The sequence below is a fragment of the Schistocerca nitens genome, chromosome 2 (assembly GCF_023898315.1).
Source record: "Schistocerca nitens isolate TAMUIC-IGC-003100 chromosome 2, iqSchNite1.1, whole genome shotgun sequence".
In the NCBI taxonomy this organism is placed as follows: domain Eukaryota; kingdom Metazoa; phylum Arthropoda; class Insecta; order Orthoptera; family Acrididae; genus Schistocerca; species Schistocerca nitens.
This window is the reverse complement of record NC_064615.1, coordinates 736,905,265-736,920,321: the sequence shown is the minus strand read 5'-3', so window position 1 is coordinate 736,920,321 and position 15,057 is coordinate 736,905,265. Positions and strand designations below refer to the sequence as shown.

Sequence of the window (15,057 nt, the reverse complement as noted above, 5' to 3'; positions counted from 1 at the left end):
TTCAACATTCGTCTGTAGCACAACATCTCAAATGCTTCGATTCTCTTCTGTTCCGGTTTTCCCACAGCCCAGGTTTCACTACCATACCATGCTGTGTTCCAAACGTACAGTACATTCTCAGAAATTTCTGCCTCAAATTAAGGCCTTGTTTGATACTAGTAGACTTCGCTTGGTAAGGAATGCTCTTTTTGCCAGTACTAGGCCGCTTTTTAAGTCCTTGTATCGTCCATCATAGATTATCTTTTACTTTCAATCCTTATTCTGTACTCATTAGATTGTTCATTGCATTCAGCAGATCATGTAATTCTTCTTCACTTTCACTTAGGATAGCAGTGTCATCAGTGAATCGTATCGTTATATCCTTTCACCTTAAAGTTTAATTCCACTACTGAACATTGCTTTTATTTCCATCGTTGCTTCTTCGATGCACAAATCGAACAGTAGGGGCGAAAGACTACATTCCTGTCTTACACCCTTTTTAATCCGTGCACTTCGTTCTTGGCGTCTCTTGGCTCTTGTACATACGGTAATACTTCTCTTCTTATAGCTTACTTCCAGGTGTGCAAATCCTATGAATGGGTCTTGATTCCATTTTAGTCTTCCTTCCATTATCAACCGCAACGTGAGAATTGCTTCTCTCATTCCTTTACCTTTTCTAAAACCAAACTGATCGTCATCTAGCACATCCTCATTTTTCTGTTCCATTCTTCCGTATATTACTCTTGTCGGCAACTTGGATGCAAGAGCTGTTAAGCTGATTGTGCGATAATTCTCGCAATTGTCAGCTCTTGCAGTCTTCGGAATTCTTCGGATGATGTTTCTCCGAAAGTCAGGTGGTTATGTCGCCAGACTCATACATTCTACACACCAACGTGAATAGTCGTTTTGTTGCGACTTCCCCCAATGATTGCAGAAATGCTGATGGAATGTCACCTGACCCTTCTTCCTCATTTGATCTTAGTTCCTCCAAAGCTCCTTTAAAATCTGATTCTAATACTGGATTCCCTATCTCTTCTAAATTGACTCCTGTTTCTTCTCCTATCACATCAGACAAATCTTCTCCGTCATAGAGGCTTCCAGTGTATTCTTTCCACCTATCGCCTCTCTCCTCTGCATTTAACAGTGGAATTCCCATTGCACCCTTCTTTTTAATGTCACCGAAGGTTGTTTTGACTTTCCTGTATGCTAAGTCTGTCCTTCCGACAGTAATTTCTTTTTAGATTTCTTCACGGTCCCGCGGTTCCAGACAGTAGCGCCTAGAACCGCTCGGCCACCCCGGCCGGCTACAGTCCAGTATTTGATTTCGGAATCTCTGACCAAGATGTAATCTAACTCAAATCTTCCTGTATCACCCGACCGTTTCCAAGTGAACTTCCTGCTCTTGTGAATTTTTGAACAGAGCATTCGCTACTATTAGCTGAAATTTATTACAGAACTCAATTAGTCTTTCTCCTCTCTCATTTCTTCTCCCAAGCCCATATTCTCCAATATTCTCCTGTAAACTTTTCTTCTGCTCCTTCCCCTAAAACTACATTCCATTCTCCCATGACAGATTTTCATCGCACTTTACGTACTGTATTACCCTTTCAATATCCTCATATACTTCGTTTGTCTCTTCATCTTCAGATTATGACGTCGGCATGTATACTTGAACTATCGTTGTCGGTGTTGGTTTGCTGTCGCTTCTGTTAAGAACAACCCTATCGCTGAACCGTTCACAGTAACACACTCTCTGCCCTCCCATCATATTCATAACGAATCCTATTCTCGTTAGCCGGCCGCGGTGGTCTAGCGGTTCTAGGCGCGCAGTCCGGAACCGCGCGACTGCTACGGTCGCAGGTTCGAATCCTGCCTCGGGCATGGATGTGTGTGATGTCCTTAGGTTAGTTAGGTTTAAGTAGTTCTAAGTTCTAGGGGACTGATGACCACAGATGTTAAGTCCCATAGTGCTCAGAGCCTATTCTCGTTATATCAGTTTCTGCTGCTGTTCAAAATGGTTCAAATGGCTCTGAGCACTATGGGACTCAACTGCTGAGGTCATTAGTCCCCTAGAACGTAGAACTAGTTAAACCTAACTAACCTAGGGACATCACAAACATCCATGCCCGAGGCAGGATTCGAACCTGCGACCGTAGCGGTCTTGCGGTTCCAGACTGCAGCGCCTTTAACCGCACGGCCACTTCGGCCGGCTTTCTGCTGCTGTTGATATTACCCTATACTCATCTGACCAGAAATCCTTGTCTTCTTTCCATTTCACTTCACTGATCCCTGCTATATTTAGATTCAGCCTTTGCATTTCCCTTTTCAGATTATCTGGTTTCCCTACCACGTTCAAGCATCTTACACTCCACTCGCCGATTCTTAGAACGCTATCCTTTCGTTGGTTATTCAATCTTTTTCTCATAGTCACCTGCCTCTTGGCAGTCACCTCCTGGAGATCAGAATGGGGGACTATTCAGGAATCTTTTGGAGACGAACAGATCACCATGACACATTTTCAATTACAGGCCACATGTCCCGTGGATACGCGTTAAGTGTCTTTAATGCAGTGGTATCAATTGGCTTCTGCATCCTCATGCCGTGGATTATTGCTGATTATTCCACCCTTTGGGGCAGTTTCCCACCCCTAGAACAAGAGAGTGCTCTGAGCCTCTGTCCGCTCCTCCGCTCTCTTTTGACAAGGCCGTTGGCAGAATGAGGGTGACTTCTTACGCCAGATGTTTTCGGCCCCAATGCTAATTATTAATCAAAATTCAAGCAGTGGCGGGATATGAACCCGGGACTGATACTAATGAAAGAGGCGACCGCTAGACCACGGGTACAATCCGCAAGCCTACCCTTTGAGAAAAGAGAGTTACGGAAAGTTCCCGTGGGACGGCTTTAGAGAGGACGGGGCTCGTAATGTTTGGCATCGGCTATCAGCCACAGGGAGGCAATCAGTTTTTGGAACGAGATGCTGTGGTAGGTCGGCGCTCGTAGTCTTCCAAAACTTGACGCAGAACCTTCCAGAATAAAACTGTTAGGAGTTTTCGGGTTGGAGAAGTAAAGTATACGAACTCAGAATTGGCCAAATGTGGCAGTTTTGGTGGGCTCGACCCACGAAAGAGCTGGAGAGTAACGTATCAGGTCAGCCCACCCGGTTAGCCGAGCAGTCTAACGCATGGCTTGCCAGAGTGGGAAGGAGTGTCTGGTCCCCGACACGAATCCGCCAGGAGGACTTGTGTCGAGATCCGGTGAGTCGGCCAGTCTGTGGATGGTTTTTAGGCGGTTTTCCATCTGTCTCGGCCAATGCGGGCTGGTTACCATTATTCAGTCTCAGCTACATTATGTCGCCGATTGCTGCGCAAGCAAGTTCTCCACGTTTGCGTACACCACCATTACTCTACCACGCAAACATAGAGTTACACTCGTCTGGTGTGAGACATTCCCTGGGGGTATTCACTGGGGGCTGAACCACACAATAACCCTGGGTTCGGTGTGGGGCGGCGGAGGGGTGAAGTGGACTGCGGTAGTCGTTCTGGGGGTTGTGGACCACTGCGGCTGCGGCGGGGACGCAGCCTATCCGTCGTTTCTATGTCCACGGTTAACTCACAATACATGCAATACAATGTATGAGGCTACTTCTTCACCGCTAGTGGTAGAGAGAGGGACACTTGAGCGTTAGGAGCTGCAGAGAGGTAGTCGATGGCTGGGGCTGATGCAGATTCGAAGCCCTGGACTTGAAGAGGAGCAATGAACATGTGAGCAGATGGGGCACTCCAAGCCAGCGTCCATCTCCATCTGCGACCTCATTGCACCTCGCCTCCTGCAAGTGATGTAAACTTCACAGCTGTACGATGTATGAAATTCATACAGGGTGATAGGCATGTTGTTTCAGATTAATTAATTAGTCCCTATATGGTGTCCTCTCGGCCATGATTTTACTCTTTGGTGTTCTCTTTCTTTTACTATCTTCTAATGCAATCATCACCACCAAGTTAACTTCACAGTTAATAGCCAGTTAACACTATTTCTTATTCGATTGGACTGTTCTGTGATACCTTTTACAGTCTTTTCCTTCCAGAAGACCACAATTATTATCTGCAAGTCCACTCATTCTCCTGTGATGAGTAATGGATTCTTATTTATTCTGAGCAATCATTCGAATTTGGAACCAGTTAAGGTATATTATTTGTAACCCTTGTTTGATTATAGTAACTGACAGTCCTCATCATTAATTGATAAACATGGATCAACTCCCATTGCAGAACTTTCGACAATCTACATTTGAAAACCATAATTTCCATCAGTACACCAATAGCCCTACCCGAATGCACCAACAAAATGAACTTCCGACACTCCACTCCATTTCACGTTTGTCAGAAATCAAAAACACCCTTTGAGTGCGTTAGCGTCTCTAGAATGAGTGACTGTGGTTAGGAGTGGACCCTTATTCTAGGACAGAGTACATTGGTGTTTAGCTGTACGTAATTTGTTTAATTTCAGAATTATTGTCAAAGAAGTACACAAATTTACATAGGTTGTGACAGGACAGTTGTCAAGATAACGCATTATGTCCTGTTTAGACATAAGTACGACAATATCAGATTTAAATAGAAGGTTCTCTACAAGTTGATGTTGGTCAATATTACGACAAATCATCCGATTCCGTTTCTAAGTTCGGTACTATTTAGGATAACAATCAAGTCTGCGGAGGATGGTTATTTTTTTGAGACAAGATGAACAAAAGGTTACTCAAGGTTCACAGCGTATGCAGGCTGGTGAAACAACATACTTAAACCTCTGCTAGCAGCATTTACCTTAGATGCAATGAGCTGTCGACTGCAGGGCTGCTCTCGCCATCTGAAAATGCTATAAAAAAGCTAATCAAAATCTTTACTGATTTGATCAGCAGAAACTGTCCTATGTTTCTCATTAGGCGAGAAAACATGCGCTCATCCTTAGTCCGAAAATATGGCGATATACAAGTGCGTAGTTGGAGTAGTGTGTATACTACAATGTCCCCTAAGTTCTCACAATATCAGTTAACTAAGTGGCTGTTTCGTTTCTCTGCTGTTGGAGCTCAACGACTCTTCAGCTAATTTCTAGCTGAATGTCAGCCAAAGTGAACTTAGTGTTCACACAAAATTCCTCTTTTGGCATCGTACAGAGTTTGATGCGCCCTGTTCTACACTTGAAGCTGGTTCAGAGAGCCCACTAAGTTTTGGGGCTTGTGTCTTTTGTAGCAATCAGTTCCCCACCTGTCTCCTTTTGTGTTTCACGTCATGGCTTTTTCAGACCAATGGGAGTGTTCCTTTCATCTTGTGGAAACTACTTCTGCCACTCACAATGTTCCTACCTTCAAACTGCATCGGAATTTCGTCCCTGTCTACTCCTTCCAAGTTTATTCCAGTCAAACGGACATTTTGTGCCCGCTCCTGACACCTAAAAGTTACATGCGTACATCACGAGCTCACCACAGGCATTTCACGTGATCATCAGTGTCGCTCGTCTGTTTGTATCCATCTGGAAATTCCCCAATGCAGTTTTCTAAAGAATTTCTCCATATCAAGCAGTGCTGGCCCACTACCTGCTCTCCTCAATGTATTGCCTGGCGCGTTCACTGCCCCTCTTGCCGCGGGTCACCAACCCCTTTCTTAAAAGTCTTCCATTGTACTAGGGCTGTGACCGCGCAACTCGCATCTGCCCCCAAACTAAAACGTTTCCTCCAGCAGCTTTTTTCACATTTTGCTCATCGATGTGTGGGATTTGGGTTCAGTGTGTTAATACCATCGAATCGAGTGTCATCCCTTTGCGTTATATATTGTACATTTTAATAAACAAATCTCCTCATAATCGCTGAAGTATGCCAGGTGATATATTCATCTACTTGTTAAAACACATAAAATCTCTCACGTAAGGTGCAAAATTGACATTCATTCAATCTTCAAACATTACAATCTCTTATCGACAAGGATTCTTCAGGGACCCATGGACCATACATTATATTAATTCATATATTACTTGATGTAATGTGGTATTTCATATATTCTTTAGAAGTAAAATAACAAAATGAGAAATGGAGCTATAGCTTGATGTGTGGAACCTCCTTCCATCGTCATGATGGCAGGAACCTCTGGTCCAGCATGCAGGAGGAAAAAAGAAAAGACGAATAAGCATTTAGAGACTTAGTGTTGGAGAGTTCATTTTTGTCACTAAGCAGTAACGTACTTGCACCATTTAAATGTTATCTGTTTAATTACTATGTAGTGATTTGAAATATAAATTCTGTCTGGGCGCGCAGTCCGGAACCGCGTGACTGCTACGGTCGCAGGTTCGAATCCTGCCTCGGGCATGGATGTGTGTGATGTCCTTAGGTTAGTTAGGTTTAAGTAGTTCTAAGTTATAGGGCACTGATGACCACAGAAGTTAAGTCCCATAGTGCTCAGAGCCATTTGAACCATTTTTTATAAATTCTGAAATCTGCTACGAATTTACAGAAAAGTTAAAATGCAATCAGAAGTTATGTTGATACTACTTTGGTGTAATAGTAATGCTGGTGACGAACGAGAATAATAATATTCAGGATGGAGAAGGAATGTTGAGCACTACAATGAGGTCCTGTCGAAAGTCATAGAATTACTAGCAGTTACTGATGGAGAAGATGGAGCAGGGATGAAAAAGAAATATGTTGTGAGGGGGTGGCGTTGTGGAATGTGGGTGCAAGAAAGAGTATGTCTAGTTCATCGTTGTTTAGAGGGAGTTGGTTGAAATTCTGGTGATAGAACATCGATAAATCCTGGGGCTCCTTTAAATGTACTGGCGTAACAGGACAGCTGGGTTGATGATTAGGGGGTAGAATATTGGCTGCTGAGAGTCGGTTTCCTTATTAATGTATTGGGTCTGAAGGTAGTCCAACCAGAGTAGGTGTAGGAAAGGGGTAAGTGATACAGGATATGGGATGGGGAATGTAGGCGAATGCTGAAAGTGAGCAGGGGATGGGTGCACGTGTATTAGAACTTCAAAGAGTGTAGAATTTAGCAGAGACAGAGTCTAACTAATATCGACATGTTGTGCGATGGGATACATGAGTGATTTTTGGGTTGCAGTAATGTAGAAGAATGTAGATACCACACGCGGTATATATAAGTAGATCTAATAGTTGTTGTTGGTTTCGGGCTCTGTGTTGGATAGTATGGAGGTGTGCATTCGACACTAGTTTTGTGTCAAGCTTTAGTCTTAAGGAAGGTCCTTGCTGCATGTAGACCCTAGGTAGCGTGAGGAACGTATGTGACGATTCTGTCAAGGAGCTGTGCTGACCAATATTTCGAAATATCAATTCTGTCATATAGTAGTTCTATGAATTCGTTAGCCCTCAGGTTACCTGGAACTGTGTTAATGAAAGGCTATAGCAGAAAGGAGAGAATGAAATCGAATTAGATAAATTTCACTTTAAGAACATACACCAACTTATTAGTTTGTAAATCTGTGATTAGCACATGTGGCTTACATCACAGGTTCGCAGATGTTAAGTCCCATAGTGCTCCGAGCCATTTGAACCATTTTTTTATTCCGTCGCGTGTGGACTTCCTTGTTATTGCATTGCATCAGAAGGTGCTCCAAGGAGAGGAGATGTAGGAAAAGGGTGGGTTGGTTCAGGATATGGTTTGGTGAAGGTAATATGCTGTCAGAAAGAGGGGAGAAAGTAGTGGTCATCGATGGCCAATGCTTTGAATCGTATTTTTTATTGTTTTTTACAATAAAGTCTCAAATTTCGAGAAAAAACGGTGAAAGGAAAGCTGCAGATCAGATAAGTAGTTTAATCTTTGTTCACCCATCTTTAAAATGTAAGCGCCGGCCGGTGTGGCCGAGCGGTTCTAGGCGCTTCAGTCTGGAACCGTGCGACCGCTACGGTCGCAGGTTCGAATCCTGCCTCGGGCATGGACGTGTGTGATGTCCTTAGGTTAGTTAGGTTCAAGTAGTTCTAAGTTGTAAGGAACTGATGACCATAGATGTTAAGTTCCATAGTGCCCAGAGCCATACGAACAATTTTTTTTAAATGTAAGTAAGATCGATGGACGTCTCGTAAGGGTGCGTATGGGAAGTCGTGTACCTGAGATCAACGTCTTCCGACTTCTCTTGCAAATTTCAAGGTGCCAGACATAATTAGTTACCATTCCCTTTATTCGTGTATTACCGATCAGGAAGGGACTGGGTGCCTCGACAGTAAATATCATATTTGTTATACTCTCGGCTACATTATTTTAGTATCTAACCATCTCCTGCCCTTGCCAACTCTAGACAGTGTAACAACACCATGTAATAGAGACAGCGGAGCAGTGGGACTACCCTTGAATGCAAAACTGAAACGTCAGTGTTTAAGGCGCCCGCAGAGGCTACATTATGAAGTAATTCCGTCGACATACTGTGTACACCGGCAGATGAGCAACAAGGCAACTAACACACAAGTTACTGGACACTGACACCGAATAGATTCAAAATCGGGTTTGGTATCATTTACAACGTACATTCGTCTAGCAATAGTGGTTGATGATGGAATCATTAAATGCTCATTAAACGTGTTAAGTTCCAATATGATAGAATTATCTGTAGATGGATTGGAATTTGGACAAAGTTCTTTCTGGAATAATCTCGACTGTAGTGTTCTCCTAGTGGGTCGACTAGCACGCTTTTTCCGTATACAGAATGGCATTGCCATACACAGAGTGATATGATGATATGCAGTCTCAATAATTTTTTGCTGTTGACCAGGTGTACGCGAAGATGGTACCGCGCTTCATGTCGACGGCGCGCCACTGGCTGGAGCACCTGCTGGACTCCGGGATCCGCGTGCTGTGCTACAGCGGCCAGCTGGACCTCATCGTCGCCTACGCGCTGTCGGCGGACGCCTTCCGCCACCTGCAGTGGCAGCACGCAGCCCAGTACAGGGAGGCTGACAGACAACCATGGTGTGTAGTGTTCTCCTCGTACCCACACCGGAATGTTCTGCTTCTGTATGGAAACTCTAAAAACCACTACTCTCACACTGAACACCGTCGGATTTCCTGCACTTCCTACTACGAGCGGTTTCCAATACGTAATGCAACAATTCTTTTTCTCGGCCAGTTTCCCTTGACAAAATGAGTAATATTTGCAGTTCAGCCCTTATAGTTTCATGAAGTTTCAGTATGTGGCGGCGCTGTAGGTAGCCTTCAAAATGGCGTCTGTAACGGAGGTGCAGTACAAGCAGTGAGCTGTCATTGAGTTTCTTTTGCCGCAAAACCAGAGCATCGCACATATTCATAGGCGCTAGCAGAATGTCAACGGAGACCTAGCGCTAAACAAAAGTACGGTGAGTCGTTGGGCGAGGTGTCTGTCGTAAGTCGCGCAAGCTTGTCCGATCTCCAGCCGGCCGAAAACAGCTGTGACTCCTGCAGTGTTGGAGCGTACGGACGCTCTCGTTCGAGGCGTTCCATGGATCACAAGCAAACATCTCGCTGCTCAACTGGACGTCTCTGTTGGTAGTGCTGACACATTCGCCCACACGTTGGGGTCCTCAAAGGTGTGTGACCCCTGGGTTCCTGGCGGCCTAACAGAAGATAAAATATCACCTTCAGACTTCCATCCGTTAGGCCCAGTATGTGGATGATGGGGAGGTTATTCACGCAAAAAGACGTTCGCTCCAACGTCGACCAATAGAGTGGTACAATGTGGGCATAGAGGTCCTCTCAGGTGGCAGGAGCTCGTCGCATTGAACGGAGATTATGTTGAAAAACAGAGTTTTATAGCCAAAAGAGTGGGGAACAATTTGCTATATTGGAATCCTGAGTAAAGCCAACCTGCTTTCATAAAAAAAATCTGTTGCATTATTCATTGAACGCCCCTCGTAACTTGAAATCAACCAATCTGTCGTTGCATACCTTCTCATTAACCCTCCTATGCTGCCGCGCTTATACCAATACACACTATCCCCGCCCCCTAATCTTTGACCCAGACACTCCCCACATTCGGCCTGCCTGGCCATATAATACGCCCTTGCTTCCAACTTTAGCAGAATAGTCATCTTCATGACAGAGCTACTTTTTACCCCCATTCTCCCGCGCTTCCTTCCTGCGTCCACTTTGGGTCATTGCATTCCTGAATTCTTCTATCCCACGTTCTTTCCAAAATACTCTTGCTCCAATAACTCTCCTCACCTGCTACTAATTTCGTGTAATTCCAGTAAGGTGTAGTACTCGATTTCCATACAGAGTACCATGAGCTAACTGTGTATTAAAAAAGAAAAGAATATTTTACTTAAAGTCGTCAATACATAAACGACTGTTTGAATAATTTTAAAAACATGCCCTTAGTTATATTTTTAACATTTTTAGAAACTATATTTATGTATTTTGCTAACGTCCTTAGCAGAATAACCACCTGCCCGGTTAACCGTGAGCATTAGTTCGCCGCTTCCGGGATTCGGTGAAGCGCGCCAGCCCCGGATCGCATCCGTCCAGCGGATTAACGACAAGGGCCGTGTGCTAGCCAGCTTGGATGTGGTTTTTAGGCGGTTACCCCACATCCGACTAACTGAATACTGGGCTGGTACCTACCTCCCGCCTCAGTTACACGATTCGCCAACATTTCGAACACCTACTCACGGTTTCACATGGAATAACGCTAAACACAAACGGATGGAGTACACAAGTTCTATGGCATGGGGGTGGGGAGATCAGGAAAAAGAAGTTCGTAGCTTAAGGGCGGAAATAAACCACCGTCAGCCCAACTTCACCCTGATGTGCGAGACACTCAAATAACAACACAAGAAAACAAAACACTGAGAAGCATGTTGAAGAAACGATATCTTGCGTAGCCTCATTGCTCACTGCAATCATCCATGAATATCTGCAAATTCCTGGTTTTAATACTGCTTAAAAATCACAAATTGCTGCTACGTGATATGGTTAATCGTAAACAGCTATTTTACACGTGTGTCGCGTTACAGATTCTTGTATTTACAGCAGACCATTGACTGAAATAACGCTACGGTCGCAGGTTCGAATCCTGCCTCGGGCATGGATGTCTGTGATGTCCTTAGGTTAGTTAGGTTTAAGTAGTTCTAAGTTCTAGGGGACTTATGACCACAGCAGTTGAGTCCCATAGTGCTCAGAGCCATTTGAACCATTTTTTTGACTGAAATAAATGGCACTTCGTGTGAAAAGCCTGCGTATGACAGCGTTGTTAAAATGTATTTTCTTCCTCTTTGATTACTGCCAAAATATATGTAATTTACGTTACAAAACTTTGCGCGGGCGTATGTGAATTCTGTTCAAAAATGTTTCATAAAAGTGTTACGCGTTTCATATTACTATTGTCAATTTTACAATACATTTCACGAACTGATAGACTAGGAAAAATATCACTGTCATTTTTACTCTCAAAAAGTATAAATACATTGATAACTTATACCTTGCTGGTAGTTAATCTCAGCATACTCTCTGGAATATGTCTCTATAAGGAGGAAATCTAACGTAACGCTCAAAAAATGGTTCAAATGGCTCTGAGCACTATGGGACTTAACATCTGAGGTCATCAGTCCCCTAGAACTTAGAACTACTTAAACCTAACTAACCTAAGGACATCACACACATCCATGCCCGAGGCAGGATTCGAACCTGCGACCGCAGCGGTCGCGCGGTTCCAGACTGAAGGGCCTAGAACCGCTCGGCCACACCGTCCCGCTATTGAAACGCACAACTATCTCAAAAATATTTGTCCCAGAAATACGCATCAGTACTCATACTTACGGAGTTATTTTGTAGCTTCATATGAGTGGAAGTAGATACACGACTATGAGAAGTAAGTTACTTTTTCATTTATTTGTAATGATCAGAAGTTTTCAGAAGCTTTTACAGGCGGAGACAATGAATTTTTGTAGATGTAAAGCTTCATAATCCCATGCCTATGCTTACGTTACATCCCATAAAGCGAAGTCAACCATCAAGCGCGTGGAACACTTAAGGTAAAATTTTTGTACTTCACTTAACATTTCAGGAGAACAGTGAACCTACGAAACGTTTTGGAAATTTTGTTCAGATGTTTAACATAGCAGTCGAGAAAGCTCATGTCACAAAAGTCCCATGTGACGTTGTATTTTCTTATTATTTTGCCTGTTAGTACGGTGCTGAGATTTTGTAGTTGTTGCAGTACAGGAAAACAGGATAGTCCGCAGCTCGTGGTCGTGCGGTAGCGTTCTCGCTTCCCACGCCCGGGTTCCCGGGTTCGATTCCCGGCGGGGTGAGGGATTTTCTCTGCCTTGTGATGACTGGGTGTTGTGTGATGTCCTTAGGTTAGTTAGATTTAAGTAGTTCTAAGTTCTAGGAGACTGATGACCATAGATGTTAGGTCTCATAGTGCTCAGCGCCATTTGAACCATTTTTTTGAAATCAGGATAATTAATGCGATCTCTACTACCATCTGTTAGTTACAGAAATATCAAAAGCATGACTAAGAAAACACGATTACGGTTTAAGTTGCCTGGAATAGTTCCGCCGCTGATACACATATATTCACTGTTATCGGTTCTGCACGCACAAGATTTTTGACATTTTCTTCCTAAACGCAGTCTACACGTAGTTTCATCTCTGTACAACTAGTAAATTTCTTTCAGTAGAACTACCAGGATGTTCCTACATCCCCTGGATCCTTATGTCCTTATATTGTGCTTAAGAAGAAGAACAGTAGCAATATGCTTGAGTTCCGGAATTTGTGGGCGCGATGGTTGTTTTGGCACTGTCTTCAGTGGCGATCTAACAGTATATGTTGCTCCTAATACGCAAGTTATCATCGGATAATACACGCAACATGGATGTGTGCACTTCACAAACACAAAAAATGTTCAAATGTGTGTGAAATCTTATGGGACTTAACTGCTAAGGTCATCAGTCCCTAAGCTTACACACTACTTAACCTAAATTGTCCTAAGGACAAAGACACACACCCATGCCCGAGGGAGGACTCGAACCTCCGCCGGGACCAGCCGCACAGTCCATGACTGCAGCGCCCTAGACCGCTCGGCTAATCCCGCGCGGCTTCACAAATACATTCATCATTAAACGGCTTTCTATTTTTCCTCAATGTTTTACTGTTATCACCCGGTTTCAAAATATCCTCTGTTTTATTCTTTAACTTGATCAAAAAGTAAGTATTCCGACACATTCCCAACACACTGATGAATAACCGCTCCAGTTACTAAAACGTACTTTATTTTGTTATTATATATTGAAGATTTTTTGTTGTGGGATCTCAAAATGGCTTCAGTATCAAAATCGAAACCAGTCGGGAGTAAAATGATCTTTTTAGCGACTGGAGCTGTTATTCATAAATTCTCTACACAGTTGCGAAACAGCAGCACTCTCCAGACGTGAAGAAACATAATTCCCAACACAGTTGCATCTGTGAGTTACATGGACAGCTTTTTTTGTTTTCACGTGGTCCTTCCATTGATTAAACGTGAGCTTTTTACGTGACCACGTTTTCTTCCATCGATACTATTCCGTAGCTTCAGTTTTCCTTGACTTGTTTCTAAGGCTGTAATGCACTGTCAAGTATATTTTGCGAACGTTATTATCGCAGCCACAACATATCAATATTGCTTTGAAATATGATCAACGTTAATGTTTCACAGTTCGTACTTTAGTCTCACTTTTACAGGTACGTTGGAAACAGCCTAGCTGGATACATGAAGACCGGAGGGAATCTGACGGAACTCTTGGTTCGAGGAGCGGGTCATATGGTGCCAACGGACAAGCCAGAATTCGCTCTTCAGATGGTAACGGATTTCACAAGAGGAAGGCTTCCTTGAACGTCAAGATATCCAGCGGAATGTATCACTGAGAGGATCCGATAGACTGCCGAGTTTACGTACCTAAGAATGTTGTGGAGTGAAGCAGGTGGACAAAGAGTTGGTACTGATTCAGTGGCACAAAGTATTTCGCTTTGCTGGATGACTGTTAATCAAATGCAAAACCAGGACATACAGATGTTTTGTTAAAGAGTCTTGTGTTTCTACATCTAAATCGGAATTAGTATAGTTATGTATGGTTGATGCGTAAAGTATGTCAAGTCTAAACACGACATTCTGACAAGAAACTTTGAAGGCACGTTGTAAATCGAATTATTAAGATAAAATACATACAATAAAGAAAATTAATTCTTCATCTTTCTTCTTATTTCTCTCAGTTTTAGCTCCTTCCTTTAGTTGTTTTAGCCGACCGCTGTGACTTAGCAGTTCTAGGCGCTTCAGTTCGGAACCGCGCTGCTGCTATCGTCGCAGGTTTGAATCCTGCCTCGGGCATGGATGTGTGTGATATCCTTAGGTTAGGTTTAAGTATTTCTAAGTCTAGGGGACTGATGATCTCAGATGTTATGTCCCATTCTGCTTATGGCCATTTGAACCATTTTTTTAGTTATTTTAACTTTTATTTGAAATAAAGAAGAGAACAGTATATACTTAATTGATTTAAGACTGACTAACTGGAAACTATTGAATTTTATAGATTGCCCATCATTAATTTCATACTCACCATTCTTTTTGGTAATATATAATTTACAGAAAAATTGAAAAACAGCAAAAACAATCATTATTGTGACCTGCTATTAAGCTAACTACGTAGCTAACGACGCAACATTTAGAAAGAGGTGTAAAGGCAAATGTCTCTGATGTTATCATATATCCTTAATTCACGTTAAAGGTATGGAAATACTCCTGAGATAAATTTCGTATTAACCAGCACGACGCCCTATTTTCTTATCTCTTCTTTGGTACAGAGAAACTGCCAACTATCCTCCTTCTCGTAAAATCAAGTCTTAAGTGGTTCATCTTTATCAGGTGTTGTTTTATAGAAGAGTACTCCGCAAACATCTTTAGAAATTCGTAACCATACCACAGTGGCTGTGTGACTTGGTGATAACTGTTTTGCGCGACTTCATAGACAATGGTAAAGAGATGTGGGCTACTGGGTGGTGCGGCAACTGTCGTCGTAGGAAAGCTAGACAGGAGCAGAAGTGATTAACGAGCACGTTAACACGAGAAAC

At 43.1% G+C, this 15,057-nt stretch overlaps 1 protein-coding gene across 1 annotated transcript in view; it reads left to right on the top strand.

Moving 5' to 3' along the window:
* Positions 1-13,933, top strand: part of LOC126235294 (venom serine carboxypeptidase-like) — a 90,183-nt gene extending 76,250 nt beyond the window's left edge. Inside the window, exons 8-9 of the mRNA XM_049944019.1 lie at positions 8,752-8,948; positions 13,675-13,933. Of these exons, the coding sequence (XP_049799976.1) occupies positions 8,752-8,948; positions 13,675-13,825 (348 nt within the window). The 3' untranslated portion in view covers positions 13,826-13,933. The remainder of the gene's footprint in view (positions 1-8,751; positions 8,949-13,674) is intronic.
* Positions 13,934-15,057: the final 1,124 nt, after the last annotated feature.